Source organism: Vidua macroura, chromosome 4, assembly GCF_024509145.1.
Source record: "Vidua macroura isolate BioBank_ID:100142 chromosome 4, ASM2450914v1, whole genome shotgun sequence".
Lineage (NCBI taxonomy): Eukaryota > Metazoa > Chordata > Aves > Passeriformes > Viduidae > Vidua > Vidua macroura.
In genome coordinates this window covers 67,285,044-67,309,943 of record NC_071574.1, presented here as the reverse complement: position 1 = coordinate 67,309,943, position 24,900 = coordinate 67,285,044, and the positions used below count along the sequence as shown (strand labels likewise).

The 24,900-nt window shown below is 42.0% G+C and overlaps 1 protein-coding gene across 10 annotated transcripts in view; it reads right to left on the bottom strand.

Annotated features, from left to right (window-relative positions):
• Positions 1-17,355: 17,355 nt before the first annotated feature.
• CTBP1 (C-terminal binding protein 1) overlaps positions 17,356-24,900 on the bottom strand; it is a 234,096-nt gene continuing 226,551 nt past the window's right edge. For 9 of the 10 annotated variants that reach the window (XM_053975019.1, XM_053975015.1, XM_053975023.1 and 6 more), the window contains 2 exons: positions 24,471-24,588; positions 17,356-18,826 (listed from right to left, as the gene is read on the bottom strand). In XM_053975019.1, the coding sequence (XP_053830994.1) occupies positions 18,640-18,826; positions 24,471-24,588 (305 nt within the window). In that variant the 3' untranslated portion in view covers positions 17,356-18,639. The remainder of the gene's footprint in view (positions 18,827-24,470; positions 24,589-24,900) is intronic. The other variant, XM_053975016.1, reaches the window with a different exon arrangement.

Here is a 24,900-nt window from a genome sequence, read left to right as displayed (position 1 = left end):
ACTTAGTAGCTTTTGGGTAGACAATTTAAAAGACCCATTAATTCCTCTTGTAATTAGTTTCAGAATGTCTTCATCACCAGACATCAACATCTGCAGTGCAGGTGTCTGCCCAAAGAGGTCACCCTCAGGCACCCACTAGCAATGGGATGATGTGCTCTGACACAGCTTCCATCTCCAATGATCATAAAGGGAGTGTAAATTTCTGAGAGCTACAGCCATCACAAGTGTAAGCAACTTCAGGCTAGGGCAGAAGAAAGGTAGGTAGGAGTTAAGTGGATTGAAAGATTTTACAATGGCAGCCTTTGGAATTGTCTTTTCACATATCAAAATGCTTCAACAGCTCATTAAGAAAGCAAGGAAGAAGAGCTTGTTTCATGGTCTGTAGGATTTGCTGATTTGAGTTATTCCTTCATTAAAAATCAGGCTCTCCATCCTGCAGGAGTATCTTGTCTCTTTTTTTTTTTTTTTTTTTTTTTTTTTTTTTTTTTTTTTTTTTTTTGACAGAAGCCTTCCCACTGGCAGGGAGGAGCAAGGAAGGGCTGCTCCACACCTCCAGCTGGGTCTGCTGGGCAGGGTCATGGTGTGGATTTTGCAGCACTGACAGGTTCCTCCCAGCTGGAGGAAAAACTTCAGGACATTCTGGGACCACTGCAACCATCCTGCTCCAGGAGAGACTTTTTCTGGGGCACTCGGCAAACTAGACCAGGGACAATTAAACAACTCAAAGGGACACAAATGGATGTTGAATCAAGGAAAAGATCTCAACATTTCAAAGAGAGATGTTCTGAGCATCACAGAGTGCACACATTCCCGTTATTGGAGATCTTTAGCACAACCTAGGTTCAGGCTTCAAAACTTGCTATGAAATACAAAACCACACCAGTACATTAGCAGTTTGCTGTACCTGAAGAACATCACCCTCCTCCTTGCTTCTCTCTTCCAATGGGAAGACTTGGGATTGCTGCTTTTCCTCCAAAATTCCTGCCATGGTGAAAAGCACAAGCACTGACTGCTCAGGTGTTTCCATCAGTAACTCACTGGAAATTCCCTCCCCACATCTGCCACTCACACTGCCAGCAGAGAGATCCCAAGAGAAGGAAATCAGAAACTTGAGGAAAAAGCAGTGGAAAGGAGCATTTTCAGATCTTCCCACATCTTGTTGGCACACCGCATTTATAAGTGGCATTGATCCACAGCTACCAGAAGAGAACTGAAGCTCAACAGCTTAAACAGGCAGGCACTCCTGGAAGAGTTTGGATTCATTTGTAAAAAGAAATTTTTGTAGATCCAAACCACAGGAAAAAATTTTATTTCAATTTCACAAATCAAAGCTGGATTTTTTTTTGCAGCACTGTTTTTTCCGTCAAAGAAATATTCAATTGAACATTCTTGATTGGTTTTAAAATAGTTTTTTAGTACCTTTGTGACTATCAGGAGAGGTTTCTGGATAGACTCAATCTTTCTCTCTTACAGATATACAGATGCAGTTTGAAAATTCAGTAGTGCTTTGATTAAACACTGTGATAACATTCAACATATGGTGTACATAAAAAAAACCCTATAGATTCTAGAGTCTGAATTGTTTAAACAAACTTTCCAAGGCCCCGATGAATGTATCGCCAGGAGTGGATTGAGATGTCAGAGGAGCAAAAACTAGTCAATTTTGTAATTCAAGAAGGAATTTTCACTCATATAAACTTAATATAGCCCAGACAAACTCACAAAGCATTTAAACCATGTAACAGTTTAAATATTCAGTTCAATACTCTAGATGGTGTTAACTTCAATGCCTGGAAATGCAGTATTGTATTTGGAAAGCATCTAAGCAGGAATGTGGCACACCAAAGCACCACGCTCTTCTCTTGCTCTTTTGGGACAGTCTTCAGATAGAGAGGTTTGAAAGGGATCACACCCTGTAAAAACACACATTCTTTCTTCTGATGTTGCTGATACTGCTACACATGGTCCCAAATATAAAAATAGATTCAAATAAATACTTACTTAATATCTTAGATTTTACTCTTCTAGTTGTGAAGTTGGATTCTATTGTAGAATTAAACTTGAATTTTCAGGCAAGCCAAATAACAACCCACCATATTCATGTTTCATATTTGCAAATCAGATTTTTCTTCCCATCATGAGGCTCTGATTAGACCTTGTCTTCTTGCACATGAGCAAAGCTTGAGGAAGATCTTTCTGTCTTGAGGGAACCTATCTCAAAGGAGATAGGATTACTGTGGTGGAATTTTGTGGCAGCCTATGACACTGAAGTGATACATCCTACAAATAAATCCTCAAATTTATTTCTTTTCATTATTTTCACCTGGAATCATTTCAGCAATCCTGCTACATGACTGCACCATCAACAGCTGTCTTGGCATGAATGAAGGGTCAGGAAAGTGTGGCTGGAGGGAGGAAGGTATTTCTAAAATCCAGGTTTCCGTGCATTCTGCCCATGTGCTGCTGAAGTTTGTTTTCCAAGGCCTTGGGGGCACATCCTGCCTCTCTACCATGTACATTCCCTGTCCTTTGCTACACAGGATGGGCAAGCCAAAACCCCTACTGCTCCAAATTCAGGTTCAGCCTCACAGGGTGAGAACTTCTCACCTGAAACCCTGCTGGATGCCTGACCCTCACTGGCCTGAGTCTCCATGAGCAGCACTTCCAGCAGTGCCGCCACATCTACAGATCAGAGTTTAATTTCATTTCATATATATATTTATATACATATAAACAAAATCAGCTAAATTATTGACTGCAGCAATCCTAGCCAGCTCATGCTCCACACAAACAATCTGCTGTCATGTATCGGGCCCTTTTACCAGAGAGACAAGCAGGAGCAGGGCCAAGGAAGTTACCTCGGCTGTGTCCCAAGTGAGAAAGCATTCGGGGCTTGCAGCAAAAGCTCTTGGTCGTGGGTGAATGCAGTGAACAATTCCCAGTGCAAAGCACTTATCTTAAAAGCACAGCTTTGAGCGCACAACATAAATCAGAATTCTGAGTGCTTCTCATCCCTTACTTTTCTCAAATCCTGCTGGAGGGGTACAGAAAGCTCAAGTTACAGAGTACCAGAGCTGCTGATCCACAGCAGGAGTGAGCAATAACAGCTGCCTGACCCCCTCCAGCCACAGCCTCCTCTCTGTGACCACTTCTGCTGTGACCCTCTGCAGAGGTCCAGGACTGGAGAAACCACAGCTTTGATGGCGTGATGAAAAGTCCAGCCTAGCTGATGTCTCACTCTAGTGTGAAGGTGGAATAAAGCTCTTTTCCCTCTTGCACCATGCCTCAGCACCTCAGAAACTCATTGTGGCTGGGGAATGTGCAGAGAATCAGACACAAAGCTGCTGCTGGAGCAAAGTCGCAGCATTTTACCCTGCTGATGAACTTTTTCTCTCATTTCCATTTTCATTGAAATATCAATTTGCATTTATTAAAAAGCTCTTACCCTCCTCTCCAGGAAAAAAAAAAAAAAAAAAAAAAAACCCAAAAAAAACCACAACCACCCTGATCTAAAGAAAGAGATTGGTTTACATAAAATCCTATTAGTTTAGCTGATTGCTTCCAAAACATTTCTGAGAAAGACTTCCATTACCATACAAATGGTGCTGGGCCTTTTGTAGGCTAACTGCTAGAAAGCATAATGATTTGGGCAAATATTCATCAAGGCAGCTGCTTCTGCGAGCGGGTGTGAGCCTGCTGCACACCAGGAAAGGAAAGAACAGGAAAGAGCTGCTCTCCTCCTCCCTGAAGGCAGCAGCTACACCAGCCCCAGCCCTCTCCCCAGATTCCTGCAGCAGCACCCCAAACAATCAGGGAGCACACCTGTGGAGCCAGGAAGAATGAGGAATACAGTCACAAGGGGGAGTTTGGGAGAGGAGGAGGCCCTGGCAGCCCGGAGTGACCCGGAGCAGAGCAGCCGGGAGCGTGCCCACCGCCTTGGCTCAGAGCTGCATTCCTCCTCAGTGTCATCATTTTCCCCTCCTCGCTGGAATAACCACGAGATCCCACAAGCTCTTCCTGGCCCATGGAGCCAAGAGAACTAACAGTGCTGGAGGTTTAGGGACCCCTGTGCAAACAGCTTTTGGAGGTGTTGGCATCAAGTCAATCCTGATGCTCTGAGCAACCTGACCTTGGTGAAGATGCCCCTGCTCACTACAGGGGGATTTGACCAGATGACCTTTAAAGGTCCTTTCCAACCTATCCATTTTGTGCTTCTGTGATCCCTGAGGCTTGCTGGTCACCTCTTTGGGATTGCAGGGTGTAACCTGGGTGATAACAGCCAGGAGTGAGGACATCACCTTGGTGGCCACCTGGGCATTGTGGTGGGCAGGAGGTTCTCTGGTTTCTAGAAGGGAAGCTCCCCACTGAAGGTCTTGCAAAGTCTGCAAAGATTTTGCCAAGTCAGGGTTTTGGAGTGACTGGATAACCACAGTCCCCTGCTGTCATGTGGATGATGCCTGACCCTTTCCTGTAAAGGGAAAGCCTTTCTTAAGCACTCCCCAGAGGTGCTTTTTGGGAATCAGACAGCCACGTGAACAAAGCAAGGATCCAGATCTAAAACACCATCATAAATTTGGTGAAGATCCTAAATCTGGGAAAAGAGTCTGCACAGAGCTTGTTTTTGTACTTTAACATCAATCATTGCAATCAACTTCGGGAAGAACAAACATCTCATTAATAGCTGTCATGGGATGCAGTAACAACCTCAGTAAGTACTATAATGCAGAAAGCCACAAACAGCTTCATTGGCCTTTAAGAAAAAAATGGGGGGGAGGGAATATCAGTGAGCACTAAAGATTCAGCATGAGAGAGCAGTAAAAATGTAAACATTCAGCAGCTATTCCACTTAACATTTATAGGCAATTTCCTATTCTAATAAGCCAAAATGAAAAAAAAAATAATAGAAGAGCTATAGTACCAGGGGGATATCATCAACCATTGCTGAAAATAAAATAAAACATCAAACCTCTGGGATTTTTCATCAAGGGAGTGAGTGAAGGGAATGTGCCAGTCCTAAGGCTGTGTTGCAACTTCCCTGAAAGCACCTCCCAGTCTCACACCACCAGCTCCAGGCAAATGAGTTCTAATTACCGAGTTTGAGTTTGACCAGCACTGATAACCAAAGGGTCCTCACTCAGAACCTGTTTTAGGAGCTCTGTGTGGAAACAAAACACAGGGGAATGTGAGGTGCTCTTCCATCTCCAGCATCTCAGCCACCAGTGATGCAGCACGACCTGAGCTGTCAAGGAAAGCCCCCCAACAGACAGTGGAGGAGTCAGTTTTAAAACAAACACTCAGTCAATTCAGCAGCTTTTGGAAGATTTTCCCAAAGACACCTTTCTCCTCAATTGATCATTTTCTAAAGACTTAACACACCATCTGGGGGTCAAAATGACGCCAGAGCTGAGCAGGGACCTTTCTGCTTTTTTGTCTGAGGTGACACAGCACAGAGGGACCATCCAGCAAAAGAGACTTGGTCACATCTGGCCTTAAGCCTGACTTGCAGAGGAAGCTGGAGGGATGGATATGTTGAGGGACAACCTTCCAAATCAAACTCAGACTTGTGTCTGCCCCTGTATTTTGCTAAATAAGTTCAGTGTGGCACTGCCAACACAAACAGCAACCTCTGCGTGTGCCCCCAGCCACATCTGCCACCACAGGAGAGCACAACACCCCTGGCAGGGCCATGGCTGCTCTTCAAGCACTGCACCTGCCTGAGCACGGGGGTTGGACCTGGTGACCCACTGTGGTCCCTTCCAACCTGACCCATTCTGGGATTCTGGGATTCTGCTTTCTGGGAAAGTAGGACTTGGACTGACCAGCCAGGCTGAGCCCAGGGACAGGTCCCAGACCTGACACAGAAGGTCAGCAGATGCAGAGGCACTACCAAAACCACAGTTTCCTTTGCCTGCCTGCCCCCAGCCTGGGGTGTGAGCAAGGAGCAGCAGGCAGGGAGCAGACAAAATAGCTTTCTCCTTCTTTGCACTTCCAACCCTGCCTGCAATTTTCCAGCTGCAGCCTGTCCCCGATGCCATGGGAGAAGTAGAGGGGAGCCAAAGGAAAAAACAAAAAAGCCCTTTCTGAAGACACCAGACCAGTTGTACACTGGGAGGGAAAACCCTTGCTGACGCGAGACCCCTTCCCATCTGCTCCATGGAGGTGACTGGCCGAGGCAGCGGAGCGTGAGATTTGATTATAATTATTGTCTTAACGCAGAGCTGAAATTGTTCCGAGCACATGGAGCTTCTGGGAACAGGCAAGCATCCAAAATAATCTTTGGGCTGCAAACTCAGTGACGAAGAGATGGCATAAACCGACAGACATCACAAAACCCTTTGGAATCTATTTCCCATCGAGCAGGGTTATCCCTGTCAGTCTGCAATTTCACCTCCAGACAGTTCCCACTTTCCTGCTGGCCTTGGCAGACACGTTGTTTTTCAACAAGGGAAAAAATAGGTTTATCAAGGGACCATAAAGCAGCCCAGCACAATTAAATCAAACCCTGTGGCTGCCGGGCTGTGCTTCTCTCCGCAGTCGATTCCGATCAGGCCTGCCGTGCAAAACCAGGGACACTACAGAGTGCAGCAACACAATTGGGACCAGAGCCCAGATCTGTAAAGGTATTTAAGTGCCAGTTGGACATCTAAATATCTTTGTGGAGTGACATGCAGTTCTTGGGGTAGAAGTAGTTTTTTTTACAGAGGAGAAACCACCTCTATTCCATGCATATTCCTGGGAACTCCTACACAACTCCGGGTTGAGCAGCACCTGTAGCTCAGGTTGTGGGAAGCCAGAGGCAGGGGGACCACAGCGCCTTCCCCAGCCACTCCTTTTTCTCTTAAGCTCCAGAAGTTGGAAGCATTTATTACTCTCCTGCTTCTCATTAAATAAGCCCGACTTCCTGGAGGCCGTGCAAAGCTTTCAGCAGTCAGCAGCACACGGCAAATTAGAGCTAACGGGTTTGCTGGAACATTTCACACTCTACATCCTTGGGAAAGGACATTTCCAGCAGTCCACACCACATCATCAGCAGATGCTTTTTGTCTGCTGGGTAGTTCCTGGTGGTAGAGCAGAGCTTGGTGAGCACCAGTGGGGATTTTACACAATAATTGGCCAGTGTGCACAAGGCTTAGGAGTTTGACTGCTGGCACCAGTGAAGCAGGATTTGGCTGCTTCCCCTGAGCCTTGTTAATACCCAGATATGCAAAGGAATCTAAACGGCTTATGATATTCCAGGTGGGCAAACCACTGTGTAGGGTAGGAGCTCACAAAAAGTCGATCCAGGAGAATTAGTATTTCTTCTGGCTGCTGTATCCTGCCTAACTCCTCAAGGAGTTATTTCACCATAGCATCTGTAAAATGAGCTATGAAATTCCTATTGTGCTGACTTGGCCATGGGTACCCCTGCAAGGGAACTGCACTTAGAACACCCTTCAGAGAAATTCAAGGTTGGAATGGACAATAACAATCTGCAAGCAGGTTGTGTGGGTACTGCTCTGAGTGGGGAATGAAAGTCCCTCTCAATGCCTCTACGTTAAAGCTTCCTTTTTGTGCCTCTTCAATAATGCATGGCCACATTTCCCTCTTCCAGCGTGCTCCTTCTGAATCACATTTCCTCCTGGCATTTGGAAGAGCAAACAGCAATAACAAGTGTGAAACCTCTGTGGCCTTGCCAAGTGTGAACCAGCCTCCCTGCTGGGAAAGGTTCTAGGAAAAGACATTCAAGACAATAGGAGCGGGCGCTGCCAATATTCTGTTCTAATCTTTTTGTCGAGTGCGACGTGTTTTTGTTAATTTTCCTGCTGTGGCAGACCTGTGAGCCCTGCCTGCTGTGCAGGCTCCTCTCCCAGCCGTCCCACATTGCATTGATTCACTCAGCCCCTGGGTTCTTGCACATCTCTATTACTCAGAGAAAGCCCTGTCTGCAAATGCTGAACAGCTTAAAGACATTTTATATCTGATTAAGCACTTTATAAGGCTGTTCATGCAAGTATCAGGCCAAATTTCCTCATTCTGTAGGCATAAGAATATATTTTTTGCTTAGTTCAATAAAGCCATTTGTATTCATCTCTACTGATTCCACTATTGTTTTCCCTTGCTCAGCAAGATGTATATTACAGTTTGTTTAATTGTGTGTTTGATCTTTACTACTTAACCAGCTCTATTTATCATTACAATGCATCAGTACATTATAAAGCTTTCAGGCACATTTATCAACATAACAAAGCTCTCACTACAGAAGAGTCCTCCAGGGAAATAAAGCAACAACAACAAATACTTCAATGCAATTCACTTAACAGTACAAATATTTGTAATTACAAAAATCTTTAAGAGTGCTTCTTCCAGAAATGGTGTGTTTTACTTAAAATTGCTTTTATAATGTGATAGTTCCTCCCATGTATGCAGCTGATGGGTTTCTCAAATTAAAGAAAGCAAGGCCAAATTAGCTGCTTTCTCATATTAGCTTTTGCTAATGTGAAGGCAGAACTCAAGTTCACTGATGTGCTAATGAAAATTTAGTTACCCCTAATAAAGTGAATTTAAAACATTTAAAACATTTAAAAACCACTAGTGTGTGATTAATAACTAATAAATACATTACAGTGTGAATGCAATGCTGTGGATAGCTACAAGCCATGTGGGAACCAAGCCTACAACAATCAATTAACTATTGATTGCAATGCCTGTAAATCATTGATTAACCCTTTATAAATAACAAATACATTACCCTTGCTGTAAACTGGGACCACCAGGTTCTTTTACATGGCTCTCCATGTTTCTCATGTCCATCAAAGACAAATACATGTTGTCAATCTATTTTAATTCCAGAAAAAAAAAAATATATATTCATATTTAGCATTCTTGGAAAATCTGGTTTTACTGTTTTACTCCATTAGCAGGTTTTTTTGTTTGTTTTTTTTTTTTTTTTTTTTTTTTTGTGGGTTATTTTGTTTTTGGGGTTTTTTTGTTGTTGTTGTTGTTGTTTTGGGGTTTTTTTGGTTGTTTTTTTTTTTTTTTTTTGTGGTTTTTTTTTTGGTTTTTTTTTTTTTTTGCTTTTGCCTCATAGGAAATTATTGTAAACTGAAGGGCATCCGAGGAAGTTAGCTGAAAACTGTCATCTCATGTGAGCAATCGCACTATTAAAACAGCCAGAACTCTTTGAAACCACAAGAACTAAAAGTGAATTCATGAATACAATCTTAAAATATCAGCACTAAGATTCTGAAGGCAAGTACTCAAAAATTAGCAAATCCAAACCTGTGATATTTTGAGAACTTTAGTGTGGCCACATGAACATTATGATGCTGAAATGACCAGCACCATGCTGCATTTTCCATGGGACTGTACAGAGCCTTCCACTCAGAAATCCAGTAGCCTGCCATCAGAAGACCAATGCTCCATTAATAAATGACTGGTCAAAAAGCTGTTTCACACCTACTGCTTTTTTCTAGACCCAATCTATTGGCATTATTACTGTGCATAATTTTAACACTTAGACTTTAATGTCCAGTCTGCCAGTGACACAGAGAAAGAAAGGAAATCAAACACTGCCCATGTTTCTCAAAGTTCCAGACCAGGACATTCCCACCACATTCCAAAACACAGTATATCAGATCATCATTTTGGGGCTTGCCTTTCCAAGCAAAACCAAAGAAGAGGCAGTGAAGATGCCACTGAAGCCACTGCAGGACCCAGGTGTGCAAGGGATGAATTTCATGTCCCAGCACCTCTGAAGAACAGGTACCACTACCCAAATGCAGGGCAGTGAGGTGCATGGCTGCAAGGATATTGTCAGGGAATTGGACAACAAGGGTAGGACAGGCTTGGATGTGAGTGACATGTCTGAAAGGAGCCAGCCAAAAGCGCTGCTGTCATCACAGAGAGGGAACTGGAAACTTCCCCGCAAGGGCCCCTGGAAGCTATTGAGAAAACAAAACAACAAAAAAAAAAAATCCTCCAGACCCTGATGGAAGTCTGTAACTTGAGACATCTCCAGCAGGCAAAAGCACAAGGATGTATTTCACAGAGGACAAAATCTCATAGAGTCAGGATAACAAACAGTATAATCTATGCCCTGGCTTTGGAAAATACCACACATGTCTATGTTTCTCCTCTGATTTTCTTTGTTTCATTTTTACCCCCATATTTGTGCCTCTAAAATATTTGGAGAAGGACTTATCTAATATTCATTTATTTGTTTATAAATAAATCATTTACAGAACCTGCGTCCTGAACAGATCCCGTTGGTAATTTATAAGGGAAATGACACCCGATATGAGATTAACAGGGGAGCCAGTACAGGCACAGCCTTTAAACAGCGAATTCTGTGAATTTAATAGTCTCACCAGGTTGGTTAATACCTTATCCTCTTCAAACTCTGGGACATGATGGCAGAATCTGTTGCCAACCTCGAATGACCAACACGTAAATAAGAACGGGAGCATTTACGGACTTCCGAAGGGAAGATGCTCCATGCGCAATATCTAAACACGCCAAAATAGCTTATAAAAAAATAACATTGATGGAGGCGGCTTAAAGCAGCGGCGGGGAAAGCCCAGCCCGGTTTTCCCGGGGGTTCCACACGTCGTTTCCATGCACAAAGTGCATTTTGCCACCTAGTGGCTACCGCGGAGGGACCTCCGGTGTCCTGCGCCTTTGTCACCATCAGCCCCCACCCCTCGGGAGGGAAACAGCAGAAAGCGACAGCAGAAGATGAAAAAATAAAGTATACATGACGGGCACAAGCCAGATCGCCCGGAGGTCTGAAATTTAGCCGAGAAATCATTTAAAAAGCTCGTGTACCACAGCCCGGGTGCCGCAGAGCCAGGACACGATCCTGGCGGGGAGCGGCGAGCGCGAAGGAATTCTGAGAAGGGAATTTGAGAAAACAACAGCTCAGCTCTGACTTCGCCCCTGCTGTGAAATGCAGGGGTTGGCACGGGACAAGCTTAGATCATGATCCCCTCACTGCGGCCAAAGGTTTGGGTTGGCACCGCAGCAGCCGCCACTCGGCCCCTCCAGCAGCCCAGGGCTGCCGCGTGGGGAAGGAAGGACATGGATTCCATCGCGTTCTTCTCCTGGATTTTCATGTATTTAACTTACTGAGAAGGTCCGGCAGCAATTTCTATCCCCTGACATGTTCGGCCAGGCAAAGGCTACAGCAGGCTCGGCAGGCATTGCAATTCTGAAAGTCCAGACCCGGGGAATGATCACACCGAAAAAGCATTAAAAAAACCCCCAACATATCACAAACAAAACTTTCTACCCGGGAATCTACATCCCCAAAGGGATTTCAGAGGATGATGGAGCTGAGCCTAAGCAGCTGTTTAGGAGTGCTTCCAACATCTGGAGTTTTAAACCTCACAACAATAGATTTGGGGGGGTGAATTATCAAATGTGGATTATCAAAGCAGTTATTTTCAAAAATAGCTCTGCAGGTTGGAGAAGTTTCATCCTTCTGTGTCCTCAGGGGAGAGATTTGATGGGGGCTGAATGTACCTGGAGAGAGAGGGGATAAGGAGCAGCACACAGAGGTACCTCTTCTGGATGACATTTTATTTCTGCTGTGTGCATCTCCTAACTAGCAAAGCCACTTTGAAACTAGAAGATTAAAGAATTACAATGAGAGGCTTACTCTGGACACACTTGGATCTGCAGAGACTCTCCTTGGTTTGCTCCACTGTAATCTCAAGCACTTAACTGGAAAAACTCCATACATGAGAAGCTATTTCTCTTAGGATTTTACTTAAATCACTGAAGACAAGCAGAAGAGAGACCCCAGACTGATGAATCTAGATTTAAGAGCAGCCACCATCTAATGGCTCAACAGCCTTTTTCAAAGGGAAACCGTGGTATCCCCTTAGTTCTGAACTCTGCTGTGTCACACAAACATCACAAACTACTGGGAGCCACTGCAGCTCCATTGACAATTAATTGCAGATGAAAACTAAAGAGCTTTAGGGATCACTGTGACATCAGAAACATTATCCTCCTCCCATAAAATTTAGATGTAACACATAAAGAGAGTTCTCCAAATGATGAGGTTCAGTCCAGACCCCGTGTCACTTGGAAAGGCATTCACTGGAATGACACATTTTGCTCCAGGACACATCTAAAAATCCAAGTGGTATATGTGCCACAATCCAAGGGGGAACAATTTAATACTGCTCTTTGAACAGAATCAAGGCTTCTATTTCTCTGTAAAATAGGATCAGAACTCAGCCACTAGTTACATGATGAAAAAACATGCCTTTTTTCTTTAAATTTATGGAGGTTGAAAACCTCTGAAATGAGCTCTGAGTCACAGTGGATGTTTTTCACTCTTACCTGTGCTTCCTGCTATATGAGGGCTGTGTCCTGCACTGAAAATGGCTGGTCTGCAGGAGGAAGAGAAAAAAGAAAAAGAAAACTACAGCTGTTCAGAATATGAATACTTGAAAAACCTCGTTTCAGCCATCAGTTTCAAAGGACAGGCACTCCATGCCGGGAATGGGAAGTGATGGCCTTGGAGCTAATTACAAAGTGCTGCAACTTAAGAGACAACAATCTATCACCAGAACTTCATACACAATAAACAAATTTCACATACACTAGGCCTTGAAGAACCATGAGCAAGCAAACAGCAAAATGAACTAAAACTTGTATCAAGAAGAGGCTGGAAATCCCCTGACCCCATTTTCACATGGAAACCACCGGTGCTGATAACTGCAAATGTGTTACTGGAAAACACCAACAGCAGATTTTCTTTCTGTTGTGGTTTAAGAGCAGTAAAATACAGCACAGACTTAGCTTTACATGAGGGCTTAACCAAAATCCTACTGAACAGCAGCAGGGACTTAAATGGGATTTACTCTGGTGCTTTTAGGTGTGCTGAGGAGGAAGTTTGCTGCTTCCCGAGGTCCCAGGGATGGGGATAGGCTGTGGAGCCAACAGCTGTGTTGGAGGCAACTGGTTTGAGAATTCAACCCATTGCATTGGGTGGGACACTTTGAAAATGGCTGGAGGGGTTTAGAAATACAAGTCTGGGATGTCAGCTCCTCAGGAGATTTATTTTTAGCTGTTGATTTGCTGCCCTAACTCCTAGAGTTTATCTGGGGAGCCAGCTCTGTAAGCTTTTCCCAAACTCTAAAAGGTCTCCGTTTACACAGCACAGACAAATAAATAGCACTGTCACACTGACACATAATTGTCTGCTTCTAATATGTCAAATGTGACACATAATAAAAGGTTATTGTGGCAATTTAAGCTATGATCTTGCCCTGCTTCATTGCTTTAAATCTTTGACCTTTGAGACATTTGATTTTGGGGTTCTTCCTAAACTTCCTTACTTTATTTCTTGAGACAACTCCTTATCCTTTTTAGGCAGCATATGAAAGAAGGGGGGTAGATGTGTAGTTAAAGACTGTGCAAGTAACAAATATCTCCAAGGGACTGGCATGCTCAGAGAATTATCTGCGTCATCTTGGGCATGTCCCAAATGCCTCTAATCATCCCAAGGACATACTTCAGTCTGTTTATGGTGGCCATGACACCATCATGACCCCCCAAAACAAACAGTGCTGCTTCAAGAAAGCACTCCATTATGGCTCTGAGCAGAAGTGTAAGGGCAAAGTGAAGTGCTGAGACCAGATATGAAGAGGTTGATTTGTTTTTGCGGTACAGAAAATGAAGGAAGGAAATTCCAGATGAGGATCTGCATAAAAAAAAAAAAAAAAAAAAAAAGAAAAAACAAAAAAAAAGAGCAGCCCCAAACCGGACACAAAAAATGTAATATACAACATGGGTTTAGTGAGGTGGTGTGCAAGGAGGTCAGCCAAGGAGAGCTGAGTCTGTGTCAAGCTGAAACTCACAAAGTTTCAGCTTGACAGTGGAAAGTGGAACTGCCTTCCACTTCTCTTCCAGAAAAGAGAATTCTAAGGGTAATATTCTAGGTCTCCCAAAGGCTAGAAAGAGACAAGGAAGGACACGAGGCAGAAGTTGAGGGGTTGATATCAAGTTTGAGACCCAGGTAAGGTCCATTCTGCAAGAGGCAGACACACAAAGTGTGCAGATGGTGGATGAAAGGAGCACTCAGATAACGAGAGCAGGACCACTCAGTGTGGAGCTCTGGCTGCTAATGAGGGCTGCTCTGGCTGCTACCTGGGCAAAGAAGGACAAAGAAGAGGATTAATTAATTTCCTTGAGCACTTGTGACTTAGAAGGAAAATAGTTTACCAAGGAAACTGGAAAGCTGATGGAGGGAAGAAGACAACAGCTGAAAGACTGAGATCAGAAACCCTGAAATTCCATTTGCAGAAGATAACCATATAGGACTATGTCATTCCAAAGAGCAAAAATACAGAGACACAAAGAAAGGATGGATAGTGCAATGGAAGCAACTGGAAAAGAAAATAGATGAATAATACAGTTAGTTCCTCCTGGAAGATGTGTCACTGACCTCAGCACAAAGGCAAAATGGCTAAAATGTGACATGCTCACTAAATTCAAGCCAGCCTACATGACCTCATGTTTAGCATGAAACAATAACTGGAATTTAGAGGCAGGGAAAGCCAAATGAAATAAAGCCATTTAAAAATTATAGTGACAGTCATCCCTTATTTAAACAAGCTACTAAAGGAAACAGCAAAAAAAATGCCCATCACTTAACATTTTCACATAAATACTAGAAATCTTTCTGAAAGATCTACTGAATTCAAAACATGGTATCATTTAAGGAAGACTCATATCACATACCACACTTAACAGCTTTACTAGGTGGTCAGACAAATGATCTAATGTGCCCTTAAAATTTTTTCAATTTACAAAATAGCAAGGTTGGAGTGAACTGAATAAAGGAAATGTTGGTAGTGCTGCCTTCTCCTTCAAGCAGAACAATCAACACCACGTATCCACTGAAATGAGAGGAGGAAACCCTTCAGTCTGAGGCAAGGAGCAAGCTGGGAACAGACAGACTGCAGCAGTCATGGTCATTTGGAAAGCCGGTCTTAATAATCTGAGGTGGAAACCGGACAAGAAAATCAGGCATTTTCACAAAAAAACCCCAAAACCCTGTAATAAGGGAAAAAGCTTTGAAGCTTGTTAAAAAGGAAGGTAAAGTGTTTTATCCTGAATGGAAAAAAAGACTCTAGTTGTTGGTTTGCTTACAATCTTGTACAACATTTAAACAACATTCTCACATTCTGGACTATAAAAACAAAGTTATATAAAAAACCAAAAGGACCCAAACACAAAACCAAAACCTCAACCCAAGCTGCAGAGACTTCAGGACCAAGTCCCAGGAACTCCCTGTTGACAGAGAACTTTTCCTAACCCCATTTAAACTGTCATGTACCAGCATTTCTTTTACATTTCTCCTTCCTCCACAGCATTTGTTACTTATAGCCATTTCCCCAACTCAGCCTTCAGTTTTAAGCTGAAAATATCAAGTTACTCAGATTTCCTCTCCTATGAGTCCTGCACACCATCAGTGAATTTGAGAGCCCATCTCTCCTGACTTCAGCTCCTGCTCAGTCTTTTGAAAATGCCTGACCAAAATTACTCAGCAAATGTAAGAGGTCCTGTGTAACATCTCTGATCCTTCTCAGACCTACCAAAACCACTGGGCCAGATGAATCTGCCACCACACTGCTCCTTCCCACAGCATCAATTCAGCAGTCCTACCCTGGGTCCTTTCTGCTACGTTTTTGTTTGATTTGCAACCACCTGACTCTGCATCTGCACAACTGGCATCTTTCTGCCCATTCTTGGACAGCACCAAATTCTTGTGCTCCCCAGAGCCTTGTGTCATCCAGCTGTTGCCTGCAGCCTTTGAGCCAGCATTTTTGTGTTTAGCCTCATTCTTTGTCAAGACCTGCAATTCAAATAATGCCACCAAAAGCAAATCATGTTCAGGGCAGGCACTTCGATCAAACTCCTCTTTCAACACTGCCTCAGGTCACCTGTAGCCTCTGCTGCCATCACCTTCTCCACTCTGTATTTTCCCACTAACTGCATCTTCTGTCTACACTTATTTAGCTCATCCTTCACCAAACAGAGGAAAATCTCATCACATTTCCACTATCCAATAAAAGCAGTCATAAAAGAGAGAAGGTTGCTCTGGCTTAACAGTCTTTTGTTTATTATGGGCCACTTTTCCAACCAGTCGTTTACCCCAAGTTTGGCTTTTCACTACTTTTCAGCTACTATAGCCCAAATCAGTGTCCATCAGTCTTGTCCCTGTCCAGATGGCTTTTCCTTTCTGAAGCAGGAAACTCTGCTCCAGTCAAACCAAGAGATAAAATCAAACACCAACATGGAAACATTGAACACTGCATTTCAGGCTCAAATCCTGAAAAGGTTTGTGTCTGAGCAAGCACAGACAAGAGCTCAAATGCTTCTGAACTGAGCCCAAGAAGTGCACACAATAAATACCATTTCTACTTCTATTATTGATCCACTAGGAACAAAATGTACTTACACAAGCCATGTCCAAAAAATGCAAGGAACACTCCTGGTTTTTCCTTGGGAAATGGGGCTGCAAATGTGGCTGTCAGCAATTCTTGGCAGCCAGATGTTAAATGTTAGTTTTACATATGTTAAAGAAGCAACTTCAGTCTGACAAAGCAGCATCTTAAAATATGAATTACCCAAGAAATATGAAATCCCACTTCAACAGAAGGAGACTGCATTTGACTTTTTGCAAGTTTTTGGCCTCAAAGCTCATAGAATTGTCTTTGCTGGGATAACTTGCAGCTTTAGGGCTGTTTTCTGTTTTGTTTCAGAGGGAACAGAAACAGTTTTACCATCAAATAAATTAAAATGGATGACATTTTTACCTCTAAATGTTCAAGGCAAAAAGCTTCCTCTCTTCCATAGACAAAATTTCACTGTACATAGTGCTCCCTGCACAGAGACCCACAAATTTCAGAGTTTTGTGATTTGCAGTCTCTTCCCTTTCCCAAACGGAGGTGGAGGCTGCTCTGCAGACCTGCAGGAATGAGGGCCAAAACTTTTCACAGATCCCATAAAACCAGCTCACCAACTTCAGGTGGATGCTCTGTTCAGACTAATAGTGAAAAAAGAGACAACAGACCACCAAGGAGGTTCATGTCCAGGTTCAGTTTTGCCCACCACGGATTTCCCTCCTGAAGCAGCTAAACTTCTTTTTTTTTTTTTTTTTAACTTTGCAGGGATGAAGGACATCTTACCCAGGAGCACAGGAAAGGTTGGAACGGAATCCAGCTGGAATCTAACCTGCCTTGAACACACTTGTGCCTGTGCTCAAAGAAACAAACTCCTTCAATAAAGCAAACACAATTACATCCTGCTGCAGCCTTCCATCATCACAGAAGCAAATAAAACAATGGACACTTCTCATGTTGGACTTCGGCAAAAGACATTTATTATTATTATTACTGTTGTTGTGTTGCTGTTGTACCTCCTCTGCTCTGCCCACAGTGGTGGCATAAATGCTGTTACCACATTGTAGCTGATGATGCCGGTGTACAAATCAAAATCCATCTTAATTTCAAACTCCATTAGAAACACAGGAAAAAAGATCAACATTTACGAAATGTAAAGGGAAAAATGGTATGGAAAGAATTATTTTTTTTTTTTTTTATTTTTCAAGCTTCCAAGACAGTATTACAAACAACAGAGAGCAAAGTAAAGCTAGAAATGAAATACTTGACAGCATCTGTTTAAAAATTACAGCTAAGAAACCTAATAAAAGTTGAATAAACAGTTACTAGAAATAAAAATTTTTACACATATGATATTTGTCTGGGATTTTTATTTCTTTAAAATAATTCATACAAATGGTTACAGTCACAAACATGATTTTAACCAAAAATATTGCTAGCCTACCACATTACCAGGAAGGAATCAATGTAGGCAATGAAATGCTGCTACTTTTCAGTAGTCTAGTGCCTTTTCCAGATACCACCAATAATATATACTTTAACTGGTGACAAAAAGCACAATGCTCCGTTTATACAAAACCTTTTTTTTTCCTCAAAATCTCTTTGCAAGGTTGTCTTCATTTTGAAATAAGGGAATTCATGCCAAAATTAGGAAAAACTGTTTTTCTTTTGTTTACGAAATTATTCTAAAAAATAAGACAAGCAGGTAGAAAAAACAATGCACTGTGTGGCGTAGAAAGAAAAATGGGAAAAATTCATTGTCCTGAGAAGTTTGCCAACTGCCTCATTTTTGGGCATGTTTGAAAATATAAAAGAAAGGATTTTTAATCTCAAAACTGGTTTGTTGAATGCCTCCCTTATGTTTTTCCTTGTTGACAGCTAAGCAAACAAACCCTTTTTAATGTTCTAGAAACTGTACACAGACAAGTACATTCATGATATAATTAACTACTAACTTCTCTTGCTTAACAAAGAACCCATAGGACACAGAAAACAGTGAATCAGTCCACTGGACAGGGACAAACTACAATTTATACGGAGGAAAAAATGTTTCCAAATCTTCTTTTTGTCTCCCACCTTTTCCTTTTATACTGTATATTGGACCAGTTTCTAAACCAATAATCGTCTCCTCCTGTAAGTTCATGGTTTTGCCTTTAATCAAAATCCAGGGTTTTGTTTTGTGTTGTGTTGTTTTCCACGCTGCGGCTGAAGTCTCCGATGTTGGGAATGCTGTTGTTGGCTACAATTGGTCGCTGGGGTGGTCTCTATCAGCTTCTGGTTTGACAGTTTGGCCGGGGGATGGAGCATGGGGCGGGTGGGCTACAGCAGGGAGGCCGTGTGATAGAGACATGGGGTTGGGGACTATTCCTTCTACTGCTGCAGGTATGCCAGTGGAAGCCACGCTGACAACGCCCGGGGGATACCTGCTGGGAGGAGAAAACCAGAGCAGACATTAAAACCAGGAGCTGACTGAGCAGAGAGCCCACCCTGCCTTCTTCTAGAACTACAGATGCCTCTTTTGCTTTCAGACCAGTTAGAGAGACAGGGGGTTCAGCTCCAGGTGAGATGCCACATGCAGATGCTGCTACATAAAGCAATGGATGCTGTATTTTAACCAAATGAGACATGAAAGTTTGCCAGATTGTTTCTTCAGATTGAAGAGCAGGAGTAAAGATTCAGATTTAACAACATAGCAAAGGAAACCACCTTCAAGTTTCGCTCCTCTCAAAGCATAACCTCAACAAGAAGCAATTCCACCTGAGTCCGTACAATATGTTCTCTACAACTTTTCCTTTTTTTCCTCTTTCATTCTCATGTAGGAATTTTAAGTTTTCATTGTTGTGGTTTGAAAAAAAAAAATTCTTTACACTGTTTTTGCAGTCTTAGCTTCCTGACAGCTCCCCCAAAAGCCATCACACCCACACACTCGTAAGATGACAAACTCAAGCCAATTGCACCTGAGTAACTTTTTCAGCAGCAAACTTGCCACGACACTTGCCTGAAGGAAAACCAGTGCCAGTTACATAAGGACAAGTGCTTTAGGCAGACTGCAAGAAAGAGAAATGCCAACACAAAATTTATGGATGGTTTTAAATCTTTCTTCCTCTGCTCTGGACAAACACTGAGGCCTAAATATTTTATGCATTCAACAAAAGAATCACCCTCTGATTCAGCTCGATTTTATGATGGCTCTGATGTTATCAGGCTAAAAAAGATCTTGCAGATCTACTGTTCCAGTCACAAACTTCAGATGTAATTGATGAACACTGGTACTTCACATGCTGTATAAAAAAGCTACACATGGATTTAATAAAATATGTGGGTTTTTTTAGTCAAATACCTCAATACCTATTTGCAAGTTATGTCACACTGGCGACTTAGCACTGACCCTTTGCTTCCCCTCCTCATCATAAAGTTGCACACTCATTTCTCATTTCCCTCATTCTCTCCTGCTGTACTGTGCTCCACCCAAGCATCCTGATGAGGGCATTATCCATCTGAAAGCCTGAACACAAAAAAACACCACTCACTGCAGCTTTTGCTACCCAAGTATTTATCCAGAACTACCTGGGACAAAAGGCACTTGTCAAGCTTTTTTCAAGTACATTATTCTGCTGTTGATGATCTTCTCCTCATCACAGATCAATGTATCAGGGAATTTCACCCTATTTCTGCATCTTTTCCACGGTAATATGTGTTTGTGCTGCTCATCCCAAGTTCCCTCAAACTGGCAGAAAATTAGTGCAGAACTTAGGCAAGACTCAGGAGAAAAAAGCTGGATGCAAGCACACTCACTTGTTTTTTTGCTTCCCCCATAGAAACATAACGGGAACTACTTTTGGGAACATGGAGCCAGAGGAGCTCAGCAGGACTGACATGACACAGGGACAACAGGGACACCACACACTGCTCTGGTCATCCTGGGAAAGACTCCTACACACCACAACACAGATTGTAATCTGGATGGGTAAAGAGGCTGTGACTGATCACACCACCTGTAGGCCAGATAACTTTGTTCCCAATTGTACACATATTTACAGGGCTTCCTATGCTAATTCCCTCTCCACAGAGGTTCTTTGGAATTAATTTGCAGTTGCTAATGGAATTAGTTGCTTGTTTCAGTAACTCCATTTGAATCTTATTAATCAAATTTGCTTCAATGCCTATGAAAACTGTCAGACAGTATTGTTTTACCTAAATTTAATTTTGAAACAGCTTTTCTGTTATTCTAGATGCTTTGCAAGACACACAACACGACATAAATTTCCATTTAAAAGTCCAACACTGCAGCTGCTCTCAACACACAACCTCTACTTTCTAACAACATATTCCCTGAGTATCAACACACCAGAGCTGGAAAAAAAAGTCAAGGACAGAGCAATTTCTGCAACTGTGTTTTCCTCAGCAAGAAAAGCCAGAGCCTCCCCTTGTGAAAATGGACAGTGAGCACTAAGGAGCACTAAGAGTTACCTTATGAGCACATTAAACATTTCAAACTGTACATCTGTAATTTTACTCTGACTCCAGATATCCTTTCTGTATATAAGGACATTCCCTTGGACACCAAGTCATAATCACCAGGATTCTACCTGCCAGCACCTCACCTCAGGTACAGGTTTCCTACAGACTTTTAGTAACATCCAGAGGCCCTACAATTGTTTTTCTTGTCCTAAAGCTACACAGTGGCAGTAGCCAATATAGAGATACCATACTGTTCCACAGAAACTGCATTGTACTTGACAACTCCTAACCCTGCTTTGCAATCCTCTTTCTGTAATTTTTGTCCCTTTTTAATCATCAGTGTTGCTCAAACCCTGTCTCTGAAAGGGCACATAAACTCAAGCCTCTACCCATGGGCATATGTAGTCTAAGTAACCTTCCCTTTTGCTGCTATTTATTGCTTTTCTAGCCTTTCAATTTTTTCTATTCTTAACCACCAAATACATTCTCTCCTGCACTTCATGAAGTTCCCCTCTATGCTCCTCCTCTGGCAGCAGTAAGTTGAAATGATTTCCAGGTAAAATGTCCACTGAACTAAATCTTTGTGAAAGCAGAAGTGAGCAATCAGTTAGTTATACCTCTTCTTTTAATTCATACTCTTCCATCCTCTCCCCCTATGTAGTCTTAATTTAGGAGGAAAGATACAGTAGCCTTCTTAATTACAACAAATGGGCAACTCTAATTTCTACTTTACTCTCATCTATCTTTTAAGCAGCAGAAGCATCTTGAACTCACTATATTAAGTTCTGTTAAAGAAACTGAATCTGTCCTAGAAGAGGTTCAATTTTTAAGTGCACTCTGTTATCATGCACAGAGTCTGAAAATCACCAGTGAAGTACCCCAACATGAAATAACTCCTGAATTATCATCCAGCCATGCTCATCCAAGTACCTCTTCAGTACTCAGGTATTCACAGAATCATGGAATGGTTTGGGATGAAAGGGACCTTAAAGATGATTTTGTTCCAACTCCCTGCCATGGGCAGGGACACCTTCCACAAGACCAGGTTGCTCAGAGTGATATGCAGCCTTATCCTCTACCTGTTAGGAGGCAGGAAGATGTGTGGAAATGTCTATAAATGGTATAACCACTGTTCCTGGCTGCTGAATTTCCCTGTGCCTATGACCTGCCTGCTCTGTGACACAGGAAGTGGCAGGGGGTTATTTCACGGGCAGCTCAGTAACAAATACAAATTGATAACACAAGATCAGGGTATGTTATGCTGCTTTACCAAGACCACTACAAATAATTCCTTCTCAGGAGTATTACTGATCTTTACTCATGGAATAGGCCCTGTTTGCATGACCTTTAGTGTTGATAGGGTGTCTTGCATTTTGCACAGTAAATGGTTTTGTTTTCCCCAGAATATGATGATATTCAGATGATCTAGATTACAATCTGTTCAATGTTCTTGGCTTGTGATAATATCTGATAATTTGAGATTTCTGTCTTACATCAAAATACAAGTGAATTATATATCCAAAATAAAACAGCCTCGTTAGTTTTAATTCACCAAGAGATAGCTGCATTTTTTAACATATCAATTATTATCCCAGATCTTATCTTCTAATGCAATTACATGAGTATGATACAGTTATTAGCACATCTGAAACATTGTACTGTCTGTGAAAGACTCCAGAACTCACTTAGCTCAACATAATCTTGGATTGCAAAGAAAAGATGGAAAAATTTGGTTTGAACAATCAATTCAAATGCTGAACTTAATCCAGGTAGGATTTAAGCATCAGCAAACACTGCTATTGAAACCAATTTCTTCATAAAACCTGAGCTTCAAGTGATGCATATTTTGCACTTCACACAGTAGTAACTGCCTTTACCCACATTCAAACACTATTCTATTTCCCCTCCAAAAACCTTTTAACATTTATTGTATAACGATTAACTCCTGCCTCAAAATTCCTAAAATTAATTTTACTTTGCATTTGAAAATAATTAAATCAGAATCTTACAATAAATTGTCTTTATCAAAAAAATGGACTGAAACAATGTCTTAAAAAGCCACTCAGTTCTGTGTTTATCCTGCTTAAATTGAATACATATGGTCTTTACCTTGTAAATCATTAACTCCCCCAAACATTCCTAAGTTAAAATTAATTTCTGGCTGCAAAGCCTGCTTCTGCTGGACTTGTGACCCCCAAAACAGGAACAAAAAGCTGCATTTTATTTGGGCATGGACCCCTGTTCTTAACTGCCATGACAGGGCTGGAGTTATTACCTCCTGTCCAGCAACACCTGCCTTTAAGCCCCAATTACATTCAGCCATACCCTCACTACTCCAAACTGAAGTCCATGAAACCAGATGCTGTGTGGAGGAGAACATGTGTGCTTGAGCTTCTCATTTAAGCAAATAAAAACACCCTTCTTAGATACTTAGGGCTATGGGCATACTTCCAGAACTAAACATCAACTGATGTGATCACCAAATCCAAGTTATTCTTTTCCCTTGGTGCACTTATGGCTCCTGATGAGGGGACTGTGGCAGAGGGTGGGTGGTGACACTCAACCCTGACACCCCTCCAACCCTTTCTGATTGTTCCAAGTTACTGGGACAGGATAACTTTGCTTCACTTCTCAGCAGGGCACAGCTGGGTTCCCATGTGGAGTAACACAAAACCAAGAATCCCCTCTCTACTAGAAGTATGGGGAGTCCTCCTAAAGAACAACAAAGGTAAAGCAGATGCATGAGGAAGGACAGTGGAAAGATGAGGATTAGGATAATGAGGTATGACTCCACTGTCCCTTTCCCCAAGGCATTGAGGGAAGCTGGCATTTGTAGCTTTCTGCCACTTTCATCCTACTTATGTGTAAAAAAATCATACTGGAAAATACAAACACTGCAGGTATTTTTTGTAAATAAAAATTGTCTGAAGCTGGCTACTAGGAAGGATCTGCTGCTAGAATAGCTGCTAGGGATAAAGGGACAGAGAAAGACTCTCAAGCAAACCAAGTAACTAAGGAATGTGCATATTAGATGTAAAAAATTGCCCCTTTCTATTAATTATTAAGACCTGCTTTCACAGTTGACTGAAAATACATAGATCAAGTCTCTCAAATGCTTCTGCTTAAAAATTAAACATATAATTTAGAAAAAGCCATTTTAAACATATTTTCATAATCACCACAGGCTGTTGCACTGTTTTCAATACTGAGTTACTTGTTCTCTCTTGTGTCTGAAATGTGAGTTTATTACTGAAAGTCATTCTGTAACCTACAGCTGCATCATTACCTTCAGCAAAGGAACGTAACACTTCCACCGCAACACTGGAGAAGACCAGAATTATTTTACTTGAATATACAAACAAATGCATATTGCTCACAAACTAACCCAACAAAAAAAGACTGAAAGAGCAGGATTCATAGTTAGCCACACCATGACTGACATCAACTAACAAAACAAGATTATTCTCCTGAACACAACTATTGCAAAACAAATAGAACTGATGTGTAATGCAAAAGCACTTCAATCATTAATAGGAAGGTCTTTTATCTATTCTTGAATACCTACACTGCATTATGGAGGTATTTCTTCTACCTCTTCAGCACACTTACCTGTATGCAGCACCATTAAGCTCTGGATGAACAACTCCAGGGTCCATACTGGCCCAATGTGTAGCTGCAGTCAAGTGATCTTTGTTAACACAGTTTTTCAGACTGTCTGGAATACGACCTAAGATGAAGCAAGGAAGTGGAAATAAAATGTATAAAAATTGTGTACCTTATACTCTTAGTATGTCTATGTTAAAAATACTTACAAATATCTGTGCACTTAAATCAATACATAAAATGACACTAAGAGCTTGTTTCTGATCCTTGCTGTAGCCTTTTGCCTGGGACTCAGGTAATAATGGCTGAAATGCTCTGCTTAATTTCGATTTTCCTGTCTCTCTTTATCTATTGTATACAGGGTCTTAGTAGAAGCAAAATCAGTAAGTCATCTTTCCAAGAAGCTGTAATTTGGATATAGAGCATAGCTACCAGT